Source organism: Taurulus bubalis, assembly GCF_910589615.1.
Source record: "Taurulus bubalis genome assembly, chromosome: 2".
Lineage (NCBI taxonomy): Eukaryota > Metazoa > Chordata > Actinopteri > Perciformes > Cottidae > Taurulus > Taurulus bubalis.
The window spans coordinates 43,268,052-43,282,347 of record NC_136590.1 but is presented as its reverse complement, the minus strand read 5'-3'; the positions used below and the strand labels follow the sequence as shown (position 1 = coordinate 43,282,347).

The window sequence follows — 14,296 nt, the reverse complement described above, 5'->3', positions numbered from 1 at the left end:
GCAAGGAGGGAGGTAAGGAAGGAAGTAAAGAAGGAGGGAGGCAAGGAAGGAAGGAGGTAGGCAAGGAAGGAAGGAGGTAGGCAAGGTAGGAAGGAAGGAAGAAAGGAAGTAGGGAGGGAGGTAAGAAGTGAGTGACAGAAGGAGGGAGGGAGGGAAGGAAGGAAGGAAGACAGAAAAGGGTGAAGGGCAAGAAAGGTAGGAAGGAAGGAAGGAAGGAAGGAAGGGAAAAGAGGGAGAGAGAAACTAAGGAAGGAAGAAAAAATCCGGTGCAGTTTAAAGCAAGTAATATATTGAATATGTTAGACACACTTGACAATGGTGTGTGTGTGTGTGTGTGTGTGTGTGTGTGTGTGTGTGTGTGTGTGTGTGTGTGTGTGTGTGTGTGTGTGTGTGTTTGTCTGGCCAGCCGCTGCCGAGCCCTCCCCGGTCATCTGACATTCTCTTTCTAGCCGACTACAAAGTCCCGGCATCAGACTGACTGAGAAAGGTCACATCTAATGATCCGGACGTCACGCCGGGGGTCACGCTTTGACAGGAAGCGCTCGCGCCTGAGTACCTGGCGTCTTGGCATTAGCGTGCGTCTCCGTGCCATTTGTGCATCCGCGGGAACGCTAATGGCTGCCTGGCGGCGGCGGCGGCGGCGGCGGCGTCCGGCTGAAGTGAGGCCGACGGGGGAGACAACTGGTGGTTTCTGGGCGATGAATAAAGATGTTCGGCTTCCCAAACGCTCCCTGGAAATCGACATTAATAATGCATCTCTTAGCAGCCGGCTATTCCCAGTTACCGGCTCCTGGTGGGCATCGGGGCCCCTTGGTGGTGGCCCTCCCTCTGTGGCTCAACAGCCTCTTTCTGAATGCAGCTTGTATGAAAAAGGGTTGATTCGTACGGATAAAGGTTCTGCAGGCAGCTCTGCTTCTCTTCTGCACAAATACAAATCCGTAGGCTACTTTTATGGGATTTGCATATTGAAATATTTAGAAGTAATTAGCTGGGAAATATGTACACACACACAGAAAGAGAGAGAGACACACGCGCAGACAGCGGTAATGACTCCCTGGCAGATTTATGGTGAAGAGAGCAAAGGGGAGCCTACTTGACCTCCATGACGGGACAAATGGCTGCATTAGCGCCCATAAATTACAATACATCACACATACAATTACACGGAAACATCTACAGCTGCCTCAATGCAATGATGCCTATGTGTTTGTGGGCACGCACACACACACACACACACACACACACCCTGCTGTGGATGCAACATCTGACTATGGAGATAATCCATAAGAGACTGCAGAATCCATACGCGGTCCTTGGGGAACAGAGATATTTGGCTCGTCGATAGATATACAACATTTTAATAATAAGAGCTCACAGGAGACACATAGAGAAGCACCAAGTGCCCTTTCTTTCTTTGGAGTACTTAATCAATACAAGTTCAAGTAAAGTCTGTATGATCAAAGAAAACAATTAAAACCCATTATCAAATCATTTTAGAGTGTTTTATTTAAAGCATGTAAGGTCATTTTCAGATAAACTTGTGGTTTTGATTCAAAAGTGTGTGTGTGTGTGTGTGTGTGTGTGTGTGTGTGTGTGTGTGTGTGTGTGTGTGTGTGTGTGTGTGTGTGTGTGTGTGTGAGGGGATCAATGTTTTTTCTTGTTTTTTCAAAATTCTCTTAAATCACGGCAAGGAAGGAAGGAAGGAAGGAAGGAAGGAGGGAAGAAGTGAGGGACAGAAGGAGGGAGGGAGGGGAGGGACGGAAGGAAGGAAGAAAGGAGGGAAGCAAGGCGGGAGGCAAGGAAGGAAGGAAGGAGGGAGGGAGGTAAGAAGTGAGGGACAGAAGGAGGGAGGGAAGGAAGGAAGGAGGTAGGGAAGGAAGGAAGGAGGTAGGCAAGGTAGGAAGGAAGGAAGGAAGGAAGGAGGCAAGGAAGGAAGGAGGTAGGCAAGGAAGGAAGGAAGTAGGCAAGGAAGGAAGGAAGGAAGGAGGTAGGCAAGGTAGGAAGGAAGGAAGGAAGGAGGGAGGTAAGAAGTGAGGGACAGAAGGAGGGAGGGAGGGAAGGAGGTAGGGAAGGAAGGAAGCAAGGAGGTAAGCAAGGTAGGAAGGAAGGAAGGAGGCAAGGAAGGAAGGAGGTAGGCAAGAAAGGAAGGAAGTAGGCAAAGAAGGAAGGAAGGAAGGAGGTAGGCAAGGTAGGAAGGAAGGAAGGAAGGAGGGAGGTAAGAAGTGAGGGACAGAAAGAGGGACAGAAGGAAGGAAGGAAGACAGAAAAGACTGAAGGAGAAGAAAGGTTGGAAGGAAGGAAGGAAGGAAGGAAGGGAAAAGAGGGAGAGAGAAACTAAGGAAGGAAAAAAGGAAGGAAGGAAGAATCCGGTGCAGTTTAAAGCAAGTAATATATTGAATATGTTAGACACACTTGACACCTTGAAAAATGTGTGTGTGTGTGTGTGTGTGTGTGTGTGTGTGTGTGTGTGTGTGTGTGTGTGTGTGTGTGTGTGTGTGTGTGTGTGGGGATCAATGTTTTTTCTTGTTTTTTCAAAATTCTCTTAAATCACAGAACAGAAATATAAGTTTGAAGAAATTCCCTTAAAGGGACCGCATGTAAACTGCAACTGTTTATGAAAAAGTCTCAATTTAACCCTAAAGTTCATCAGTAGACCATCAGCAGGGAGACTGGCTGTTTCTACGTCCTTACTTTTAATGTTTGTCTTCGGGTTTGATTCCCTTTGAAATCAGACGAAGCAATTCATAGAATGCAGGTTCACCAGAACCTCTTCAAGCTCAGACTCCAGCAGAGACCAGTTCATGGACCCTGACCCAGCAGAGACCAGTTCATGGACCCTGATCCAGCAGAGACCAGTTCAGGGACCCTGATCCAGCAGAGACCAGTTCATGGACCCTGACCCAGCAGAGACCAGTTCATGGACCCTGATCCAGCAGAGACCAGTTCATGGACCCTGATCCAGTAGAGACCAGTTCATGGACCCTGACCCAGCAGAGACCAGTTCATGAACCCTGACCCAGCAGAGACCAGTTCATGGACCCTGACCCAGCAGAGACCAGTTCATGGACCCTGATCCAGCAGAGACCAGTTCATGGACCCTGACCCAGCAGAGACCAGTTCATGGACCCTGACCCAGCAGAGACCAGTTCATGGACCCTGATCCAGCAGAGACCAGTTCATGGACCCTGACCCAGCAGAGACCAGTTCATGGACCCTGACCCAGTAGAGACCAGTTCATGGACCCTGACCCAGCAGAGACCAGTTCATGGACCCTGACCCGGCTTCACTGCAGCCTTCAACCTGCCGCTTTTGTCCACAGCGACCCCCAAAATCAACCCCATGTTAAAGTTCCTCAGTAGCTTTAATAAATGCATTACCATTTCAAAATATTTCTCTTTCATGTTCCCTTCATGTTTTTTTTTTGTCAGTGTAAATGGGGAAATAAAAGCTGTAAAGAAGTTTAGACCATAGACAGAAATGATCAAATGTGTATATATATATAGTGTCATGTTTTCTTTCATCATGACCATTAAAAACATGAATGGCCTTAATTTGTGACACGTGGTAGTCGTATACAACGCTCAGAGGAAGCAGAGAGGGTGGGATAAGGGAAAGGGGAGAATGTGTAAGAGAACTAATAGATAACGTTGCCGGGCCCCAGCAGTCCACTACACTGCTGTGTTTGAGTGAATTGTCCATTATTTCACAAATTGGTTATCGGGCCGCATTGATTTCCCTCTGAGCTCCAGGTCGACCCACACAAGCTGTCCGCCCACTGCCTGCTATTGAGCTCCTCGCCTGGATACCCACGGTCTGACCAACACACACACACACACACACACACTGATGAGTCAGCGCATAATGGTCAGCGAAATACATCTCTATTATGACAACAAAAATTATAATATATAAATGTAGGGTATCAATTCCAATCTGAGCAAAGAGGACAAAGGAAGGGAAATAGACGGATTCACCTTTTGTCGAGAGACAGTATTGATTCCTGAAGCACCTGGAAAGTTAGATATCAGGGTTTGTCTTTCATTGTCCTCATGCGGTCGATCCATTACCTTCACACCGGTGTACAACGGATACTTTATCTCATTGATCGCTGATTAGTAGAACTGTTGCATCCACCTCGTCTTCATTTAAACTCCCCGAATGCGTCGATGCCGCCTAAAGATCGGAGGAGATGCGGTTTGAGGGGAGAGATCTCCCAGAATATGAAGCCAGAGAGTCATTGTTCCTCCTCGCCTCTCCTTACTTTCTCACCAGGCCGCTATAGATCCTCACGGCCGACGCCGCGCTCAATCTCCACTCCATTAGAGCGCTGGATGAGAGGAGGGATGCGACGGGGGAACCAAATACAAGCGTGAGAACAATGAAAGAGACGCTGTGAAGTCTGCAGCCGCAGTGATGCTGCTATCAGCACATCTACCCTTCACACCCGCGTCCACTCATCAAAGACTAACCTCACTCACCTCTCTGTGACCAAGCACACACACACACACACACACACACACACACACACACACACACACACACACACACACACACACACACACAGACGATGACCCTGCCACTGGCTCCAACCGCCAGTCGATGCACACAAGCTGGGAAGCAGCTGGATATTTTAGAAACCAGCTCGGCATTTAAAATGGAAAAAAGAGACAGGATAAAAAGGATGGAAGGAAGGAAGGAAGGAAGGAAGGAAGGAGGGAGGCAAGGAGGGAGGGAAGGAGGGAGGGACAGAAGATGGGGAGGGGAGGGACGGAAGGAAGGAAGGAAGGAAGGAAGGAGGGAAGGAAGGAAGGAAGGAGGGAAGCAAGGATGGAGGCAAGGAAGGAAGAAAGGAAGGAAGGAAGGAGGCAATGAGGGAGGCAAGGAAGGAAGGAAGGAAGGAAAGAGGGAGGCAAGGAAGGAAGGAAGGAAGGAGGGAGGCAAGGAGGGAGGGAAGGAGGGAGAGACAGAATGAGGGGTGGGAGGGGAGGGGAGGGACCGAAGGAAGGAAGGAAGGAAGGAAGGAAGGAAGGAAGGAGGGAAGCAAGGAGGGAGGCAAGGAAGGAAGAAAGGAAGGAAGGAAGGAGGGAGACAAGGAGGGAGGCAAGGAAGGAAGGGAGGAGGGAGGCAAGGAGGGAGGCAAGGAAGGAAGGAGGGAGGCAAGGAGGGAGGCAAGGAAGGAAGGAAGGAGGGAGGGAGGCAAGGATGGAAGGAAGAAGTGAGGGACAAAAGGAGAGGAGGGAGGGGAGGGATGGAAGGAAGGAAGGAAGGAAGGAGGGAAGGAAGGAAGAAAGAAAGGAAGGAGGCAAGGAAGGAAGGAAGGAGGCAAGGAAGGAAGGAGGTAGGCAAGGTAGGACGGAAGGAGGGAAGGAAGGAGGCAAGGAAGAAAGGAGGTAGTCAAGAAAGGAAGGAAGGAAGGAGAGAGGGAGGCAAGGAAGGAAGGAGGTAGGCAAGGTAGGACAGAAGGTAGGAAGTTAGGAAGGAAGGAAGGAGGGAGGTAAGAAGTGAGGGACAGAAGGAAGGAAGGAAGACAGAAAAGGGAGAAGGGAAAGAAAGGTAGGAAGGAAGGAAGAAAGGAAGGAAGGGAAAAGAGAGAGAGAGAAACTAAGGAAGGAAGGAAGGAAGGAAGGAAGGAAGAATCCGGTGCAGTTTAAAGCAAGTAATATATTGAATATGTTAGACACACTTGACAATGGTGTGTGTGTGTGTGTGTGTGTGTGTGTGTGTGCGTGTGTGTGTGTGTGTGTGTGTGTGTGTGTGTGTGTGTGTGTGTGTGTGCAGCTGAATGCAGCTTTCATTGGTATGCACTGACATGGAGACAAAGCTCGGGTGCTCATTATAGCAGACATCAAGGTGATGTGTTGACTTAACTCTATCCCATACAACACGCACACACACACACACACACACACACACACACACACACACACACACACACACACCTACATGTACATCCATATATACATACACAGCGCTGCCATTAGAGCCCAGCACGGCAGGGACAGCTCGTTACAGCGTGTTAATAAGCCTGTGCAGACACACAGTAAAAAAAACACCATAAAAAAAAACACCAGACTCTCATGAATTCCTCGTGGAGCCGAGCCGAGCCGAGCCGAGCCGCTGTGAGATGGAGCTCCGTCGCCAAAAGTTAAGGGCATGTGACAGCTCCGGTCCGCCTGACAGCAGACGGCTTCATTCAGCAAAACAGAGCGCCCGCAAAACACTCTGACAAGCGTGTGATCCCAGTGTGAGATCATCCATTGACCCTTTTGTTTGGGGGGGGGGGGGGGGGGGGGGATTTAGACTGAGGCGAGCATTGGTTCTGCTTGCTCCAGGACAGCAGCCGGACATGAGGAGTGTGTCCAATGGCTGGATCACCCTGTCCAATGTAAAAGGGTCTCACTTGGATTTATTTCAACACTTCAAGGATCCTCATTGTGAAATCAGGAGGCGCGGGACACCCCTTAAATACTGCCGCTGTATCCCGTAATCAGCTTTTAGCAAAGAAACTTATGTGATTATGGACTGGCATGACTCATGATGCATGTTTAGATTAAATGAAAAATGACATTTAGCTGACGCTTTTATCCAAAGCGACTTACATGGTTGCTCTATACACCGTCGACACAGTGAGGGAACAGGGGGTCGGATGACACATCGACTGCGCTTACCGTTGAAGCCGGTGAAGTTTCCCCAGTCCAGCAGGGAGCCGTTGAAGGAGGGATCGGTGCCGTTGGACGGGTTCCGGATGCTGTCGGTGAACAGGTTCATCTGCAGCAGGGTCTTGATCAGGTAGCGCAGCATCTTGATCCGAGGGACCGGCTTCTCTCCCTCCTGGGTCTCTGTACGTCTGACCTTTCAAAAGGTGGGAGTCCGTCCACAGAGATGTCCTCTTGATGCCAAAGTTGATTCAAATAATTCAACCAATTTGAAGGAAAAATATTTAAAAAAAAGATAAGTCTTGATGTAAAAGTGGATAAAAGGAAGTAAGGAAGCAAGTTTAAATGATTGGTTGGCTGAAGGATGTCAGAGTGGGCTTTCGGGGGCCCCCTCGCTGTGCTTTCCCTCCGCTTCCTTCCCAGCATCGGATTGTTTCCGTCCTCCTTGTTCCTTTTGTTCTGGGATCACATAACTTCACACGCCGTCTGCTGCCACGCACAAAACCACAGCCTCTCGCCGGTGTGAAAGAATCCAGCGATGTGACGGTGACCCCTTCGGATTCGCTGCTCTCCGCTCTGCAACCCCTCCCTTCTGGCTCCTCCTGTGTCGCTCCCTCCCTCCCTCTGCTGCTCTCCCTCTCTCTGATGGAGTCCCCGGGGGTCCAGAGGGGAGAGAGAGAGAGAGAGAGATGGAGAGAGAGCAGGTGCTGTTGGCAATAAATGTTTAATTATTACATTAATAATCATCCCAAGAGGCTCTGAATCAGGGCGCTGGAGAGAAAGACTTACTGTCACTGTCTTACACATAACGCACACACGCCGCCTCATATCCATAAAGGCATACAGTACAGGTTAGGTAAACAAACCAAACCCCCGAGGCTGTGTTTGTTCTACTGTCAGGCGCTCTGAAGAAGTCCCTGAATGGATCTTCAATGTCTCCTTTGTCAGCCTCACACAACTGGACATCATCAAAAAAGAAAAAAAAGTCCATTTGTGTTTGGGGAAAAGCTGCATGTTCTATATAGTGTGTGCAAGTTGCAGTTTGGGGCAGAAAACAGCTTAATAATGCAGCATATACTGCAACAAATATATAACATTTCACAGCAAAAACAACTTTGTTTATTATACTAAGCAATGCCAAAGAAATGCATGGTTTAAAAAGTGCAGAATGGATCAGCTGAGGCTCGCCCTCAGGAGCTTGACTCAACTGCCATGTGTTGTAACGCGCGTGTCACTTTGAGGAGGAGCGTGCACGTTCACACGGACGCGACCGGCCCACCCGCATACCTTCCAGCCTGCTAAAGCACGCCCCGGCCCTCGTATGTAGCAGCACGGTCGCATGTGGCGCCCCGGGACGCCCCGCTGACAGCCTCAGTGTGACTCCTATTAACGGTGCCCGTCCCCCATCAGGACCCTGTCCTCCCCGCTTCGTCACCGGGACAATGGGAGCCAGCCTGCCGACAAAGCCGCCGTGACGACCCCCGTCCCGTGGCCCCGTTCCTTGAGTTCTCTCCGGCCCTCTTCCCCTCCCCTGAACCGCCTCATTTCAGAGGGCCTTCTATTCATGGGGCATCTGTGCCAGCTCCACCCAGCCGCCCATGTGGGCACGGCCTGGAAGGAGGGCGAGCGGTGTGACATCAAATAGCTGGGAGGGAGTCACCTCGTGGGATCCAGATGTTTCACACGGATGTGCATTCAAGGAGGCGGAGGCTGAGCGTGTCCCACTCAGATGAACGTACACGGGCGATAGTTTGGAACTGCGTGACCCCGGACTGTCCCCTGCACAGCCAGACAGCGCCTTGATCCACTCAAACCTATGTTTGAATATGCAAATGAGGCTTTATCTTATCAAATATGTCATCATTTGCATACATTTGGGGAGGGGAGCTTGGATATCTCTTTCTGTCACTCCATAAATCAGAAAATGATCTCAAGAGCCAATAAAAATGAATTTCCATCCATGTTTTTACTGATGAAATGTTGTATAAATACGTCTCTGAGCATCATATGAACAAACCCTCAGAGTATATTTAGGAATGGAAGTGTAAAGTTTATGTAGGGGATGTAAGAGCTGCTGAAGTCTGAGCAATAACTCATTTAAAGAGATGTTTAAATGACATTATGAAGTTATTAATACATAACCAATAGATATCAACAATAAGACACTTGCCCAGTTCATTACTGACATTAATGTCAGTTCTTTTTGTAATACAAGTTATCCAAAATGTTATGTAAAAATGTGCAAATGAGGCGTTATCTAAACACAAAGTAGTAAAATCAACACATAAATGTGTATTTTGGATGTTTTCTTGTCTGAAAATGTCTGAAAGAAGATGTTATGGAAGCAGTACAGCCCCAAATATCTCAAATTGATCTGTGCATGAAAAACTATGTTTTTACCTGAAGATTCTCCCCTTAAAGTCCAGCTACATTGTGTGGGAAGAGTTTAGTGGACTACATGTTGGACACAGGTACCGGTATAGAGATAAACCTTTCATTTCATTTCATCTGCAAAGACCGACAACTGCATGAGAGGAACCATTGAATATTCACAGCACAATATGTTGGGGAAAAACACAGGAGGCAGCGAATCATGACTTGCACATGATGATAATGTTGTTGCAATTATCTTCAAAACCAAATTGTCTTCTTTCTTTTTTTATTCCTCTCATAAACTAGCCGTAATGAGGCGGCTCTGAAGAGCCACTACAGAGATGTGTGTATGATTGCCCGCTCCCCCGTTCCTCTCCTCACACACTCACACACCCTCAGCGAAGACTCTCCACGGCCAACGAGCGTCTCAGTCCAGGCTTTATGTTTTCCATGTGCACGGGCGTAACGTCGCACAACAACTGTGGCACTAGGTCGCAGCACAGCAGTAGACAGGATTAGCTAGAAAAATGTTTTTTATCTTTATTTGAGGCTATTTCATTTAATGGGCAGCGATGTTCTAGCTGAGTGTGTTTAGCTGCACGGTGACCTTTTAGTTTTTTTCGGAGGTGCTTTTGTCAGTGACACGAGGAACTCTGTTTGAAGCATGAAACCAAATTTCATGCGGATCCATCAAGCAGAGGGATGAATGGTGGCACTGGAGAGGGTTTGACCTTCCATACAAATGTAAATGCAGAGATGGATGCAGATGGGTCATTAATGTCAACATCATGTCGGAGGGATGTCTTTGTCTCGCGATGACAATCATTGCGGTTTAAAACCTCTCTTTGCATTCCCACACAGCTGCTATGGAAGATGATTTAGATGATCAGTGTGATTCCTTGAGTCTATACTTGTTTGGTTAGCATTTGGACGATTACGCAATGAGACACAACACAGACAGATTACATTACATTTCATTTAGCTGACGCTTTTATCCAAAGCGACTCACAATAAGTGAATTCAACCATGAGTACAAACTCAGAAAGTACAATTTCTTCAATAAAGTTAAACTACAAAGTGCTACAAGTAAGTGCCATTTAAGTGCCACTAAAGCGCTGCTTTCTTTAGTCGTAAAAGATGTGTTCGTGAATAATTATCCTTATTATTTTAATCACTTAGCATTGCAGTGTTTGCTGTACAACACACACTTTAAGTCCCAGTGAAGCTGAAGTTAGAGCGTCTTTATCTTCTGTATTGGGGCTAAACGGTGAAAGGGATTTGAACCAAATCCTTTGAATTTGATTGGACCCATACGTATTGAATATTGGATATGGAGTTATAGAGGATCGTGTCTCCACCAGTCCCTCAGGAAGAGCGGCGGGCTTTGAAGAACCTCAATACAACTTGAAACCCAAAGAGCCGATTCCCCATCGACTTACATTGGGAAAGAGTCTGTAACCCAGTGGATCATTTCTTTGAGGCGGATCAACTCCCCAGAGCAAACACATGAGCAAACGTCATCACAAGGACAACGGCAACATGCGGATGAAGAACGTTTACCATGCTCACCATCTGAGGTTGCACTCGTTGGCGCTCAACACAAAGTAGCTTCATTAGTTTGACCTGACGATGACGCCGGAGGAAAAGTCCACCTCAGTCCAGGCTACGAGTTCAGGCTGTTCTCACACAACACGCTGCTTCCACACATCCCTGCATGGTATGGATTAGAAGGTACACCGTTGGGTCAATACATTACAACAGCCTGAGCTGGGAAACAGAACACACAATACAAGGTGGAGAGGAGGCCAGCTGTTTCGTTTTGAGAATGTCGTCTCAATTGAACTCTTAATATCCACTTTTCTTTCCCACAGCCCAAATCTATCGACAGAACCTTCCTTGATGAAAAGCTGCCAGACAAGAGTATTAAACAGATTATCTTTTGCTGAAGGATTCTACAGTTTCAATGAAGCACCACGGCTTACAGAGATAGATCTGCTCTCCAACAACTACACAGCTGAGCCGGCCCGCATGTCCTCTTTAAGTCTGCAGCACTTGCATCCATTTGAACTGGTTTTTCATGCACCAGTTCAACCGAAGCTTTCAGTGTAAGCAACTGGACATCGGTGCAGTTTCAGGGTTAACTCCAAACTGCTAATAAAGGGAGACACATCAGATTATCAACGTTGGGAAAACGTATTCAATGTACTAATCCTATTAATATTGCAGGGATAAAACTGCTTCAGAGTTTGAAACTTTAATGAAAGAGCTGTATCATATTAGGCTACGGCTATGACCATTTTAGATTCATTAAACTTGGATTAGAGCCAACTCTGCCAACTAACAGCTCATGCATGTTTCATGAACCTCACTTGTTTTTTCACATTTCACCAAGCATGTTTTCCTTCTAAAAACTAGGAGCTTTACCTCTCGTGGCATTACAAAGGAAATGTTGATGCTGACTCTGAGCGTCGAGAGGAAGAGTCTCATTGTCACGTCAGTTGCTCTGTCTGTCGGAGCAATGACAGGGTGCGGGGTCCTATTCCCCTGGATGAGTGTCAGCCGGGATGAAAGTGTGCTAAAAGTCTGACTCGTCCTGAGCAGCGAGACGTGATTGCTGCCAGCGCCTGCAGCCAGGCGGGCATCAGAGCGGTGGAGGCCATGGGTGGAACATCTGTGCCCGGGTCTGGTCGCGTGCACTTTCTGGGGTCTGCTGCTGCAGTTTGCCCCCTTGGGAACCCGAGCTGGGGTAAAAAGACAGCCGGATGCATCCCCCACCCCTTCTCTCCCAGCTGGATAGTGGAGGGCCAAATGCAGGCAGGCAGCCAGATCCCGACTGCAGGTGTATGAAACTCCCCCCTCGCCCTTTGCCTCCTGCACGGATACATCTGATACACTGATAAACAACTGCCATCAGCAAAGGAGGTGGCAGTAATTGGGGTGTGTTTTTTTTTATTTTGGCAATAAACATCACATGTCACTGACCTGGAGCAGTTCCATCCAACAGAGCCGGGCGCTCGGCACTGCCCATATGCCAAAGTGCCATAATTGGTGCCTGTGTCCTATATATTTAGCGTGCAGGGCATGCTTATTTACTGCACATTTCAGGAAAGCAATTCAAAGGGGTTTACATCAAAAACCAAAAGACACAAAAGTGTGTGATAATAGTAGGACATTTAGATACAAAAAACAAGTAAATAACATGAAAGGAAGGATAAAGGATACAGTCTAACAAAGTGTTTGATTAAAGTCTCCAGGCTTGATTTAAAAGATGTGAGAGTTGTAGTTGACCTGCAGTTTTCTGGGAGTGTGTTCCAGATATAAGTAGCATAAAAACTGAGCACTGCTTCTCAAGGTTTGTTCTGATTTCCCAGACCACCTTAAAAGTCTGGATGTGTTCATAATGCAGAAGATAGCCAGTTCTTTATAAGCCAACACTGGTATTTTGGAATCAATACTTTGACTGACAGGATGCCGGTGTAAAATCCTCAGAACTGGAGTGACGTGATCCACCTTCTTGGTCTCAGTGAAGACTCGAGCAGCAGCGTTCTCAATCGGAAGATAAACACATGATCAAGATTATCCAAATCCAGCTGAGACATAAGTCTTTAAATCCTTGATTTATTTAGAGGATAGTAGGCCGACTTTGTAATTGTCTGAATGTGGCTGTTGAGATTCAGGTCTGAGTCCATGACAACACCTAGATTCCTGTCTGTGGTTTTTAACATTAACACTGAACCACGTCCTCGGTTTTGTCTTTGTTTCAGTGAAGAGAACTCTGCAGGAAGAAGGATTGCCAGCCCCCCTGAGCAAAATGTCCGCTGTCTCCCTTAAGGGCTCTGCGTCCAATCAGGCCTCTCACAAACTGGCTCTCCGGGAAACCCTGCGGCCAATTTCCTCATTTCAACCAATTGCCTCATAACTTCAAAGGCGACTTCAAAGCGTTCGGACTGCCCGCTAACCCGGCAGAGAGCTAGACAGCCATGCCTCTTTAGGAGCAATCCATGTGTCATCTACGTCTATGTCTTCTCATCTACAGTCACATCGCAGGCAGCGTAACTGGGAGTGACAGAGACAATATGCTTTAGTCAGGGGATTATCCCCAAGTTACACGGGGGGCCACGAGGGGAGGAAGTCAAACAAAGCACGAGCCACAACCCCGCAGCCCGACTATCTAAAGCCTGAGCAAACTCTGGGTAATTGCACAACAAAAGCACAATTAGCCGCGACCCCACGGATATTAAGTGGGAAAAGATGGACCTGCCATTTATCCCATCGCACATTTGCATCTCATGAATTCCCCTCCACACACCTTCACATATCAATTGTCATTCTAATCTTATTTTCAAACTATTTTATCCTCAGATGAATGCAGATAAATGCAAAGTAGTCATTTAAATATGCATTAGTACTATGAGCGGCCCCACCTGCCCAAATCGGAGGTGGTAATTTGAGCGAGCCCCAGACCACTTCTGCTCCCTCGGTTTGGACGCCACCGCCTTCAAGTGCTTCTTGCAGACTGACCCTACAGACTCTGATGTGACGGGCCAGGATAAGGACCTCGCGGCGTTTAACGAGATTGGTCCACATTCTCACAATCAGTGTGTGTGAGTGTGTTTCTGTGTGTGTGTGTGGATCTCTGAAACACTGGAGCTCATTCCAATCAGAGTTGGAGAAAGAGGGAAATGTTGTGTTGCAAGAGTGAATGGGTCTGCGTCATATTGATTGGAGTGAAAAAAGACATGTTATTTGTCAGCCTCAAAATTTGAAGAAGGAGAAAACTTTTGAGCTTGATTGCTTTCCCACAGTCTGCTGCAGACTACCAACTTTGAACAGGCTGCGCATTCCAGGAGTAAATCCATGGCAAGCCGCAGTCACAGCCTTTTAAAAAACAAGGATTGTTATTTAAAACAGTAAATCATAGTTTGTTTTGTGAATTAAAACACATAAAAGCCCAAAACTGCTGTATTTGGATGTATTGAACGCCATAAGTAATATCAAAGTGAAATATATGATTTGATACATGATAGCAGTCAAATGAGCCCAAATGGGCCCCAATGGGCCCCAATGAGACCTCGCCTGAATCTTCTGTACCAAAACCCTCTCTAACTTTGTTCTGCTTCACTTTATCAAAGTCAACCTTTGCAGAGGGAATGTTCACATATTGTGCTATGATTTGGGTTCGAGTTGGACCTCACAGCTGCATCATTTAAAGTAATAATCATCCTGAAAGTGATTTTTCTCCGCTTTTCGGTCCGCTTTTCATTTCA

At 47.3% G+C, this 14,296-nt stretch overlaps 1 protein-coding gene across 1 annotated transcript in view; it reads right to left on the bottom strand.

Moving 5' to 3' along the window:
• The window catches only part of robo3 (roundabout, axon guidance receptor, homolog 3), a gene marked incomplete at both ends in the record, with an annotated part of 142,964 nt that extends 136,163 nt beyond the window's left edge, over positions 1 to 6,801 (bottom strand). The window contains one exon of the mRNA XM_079237934.1: positions 6,669 to 6,801. Within this exon, the coding sequence (XP_079094060.1) occupies positions 6,669 to 6,801 (133 nt within the window). The remainder of the gene's footprint in view (positions 1 to 6,668) is intronic.
• Positions 6,802 to 14,296: the final 7,495 nt, after the last annotated feature.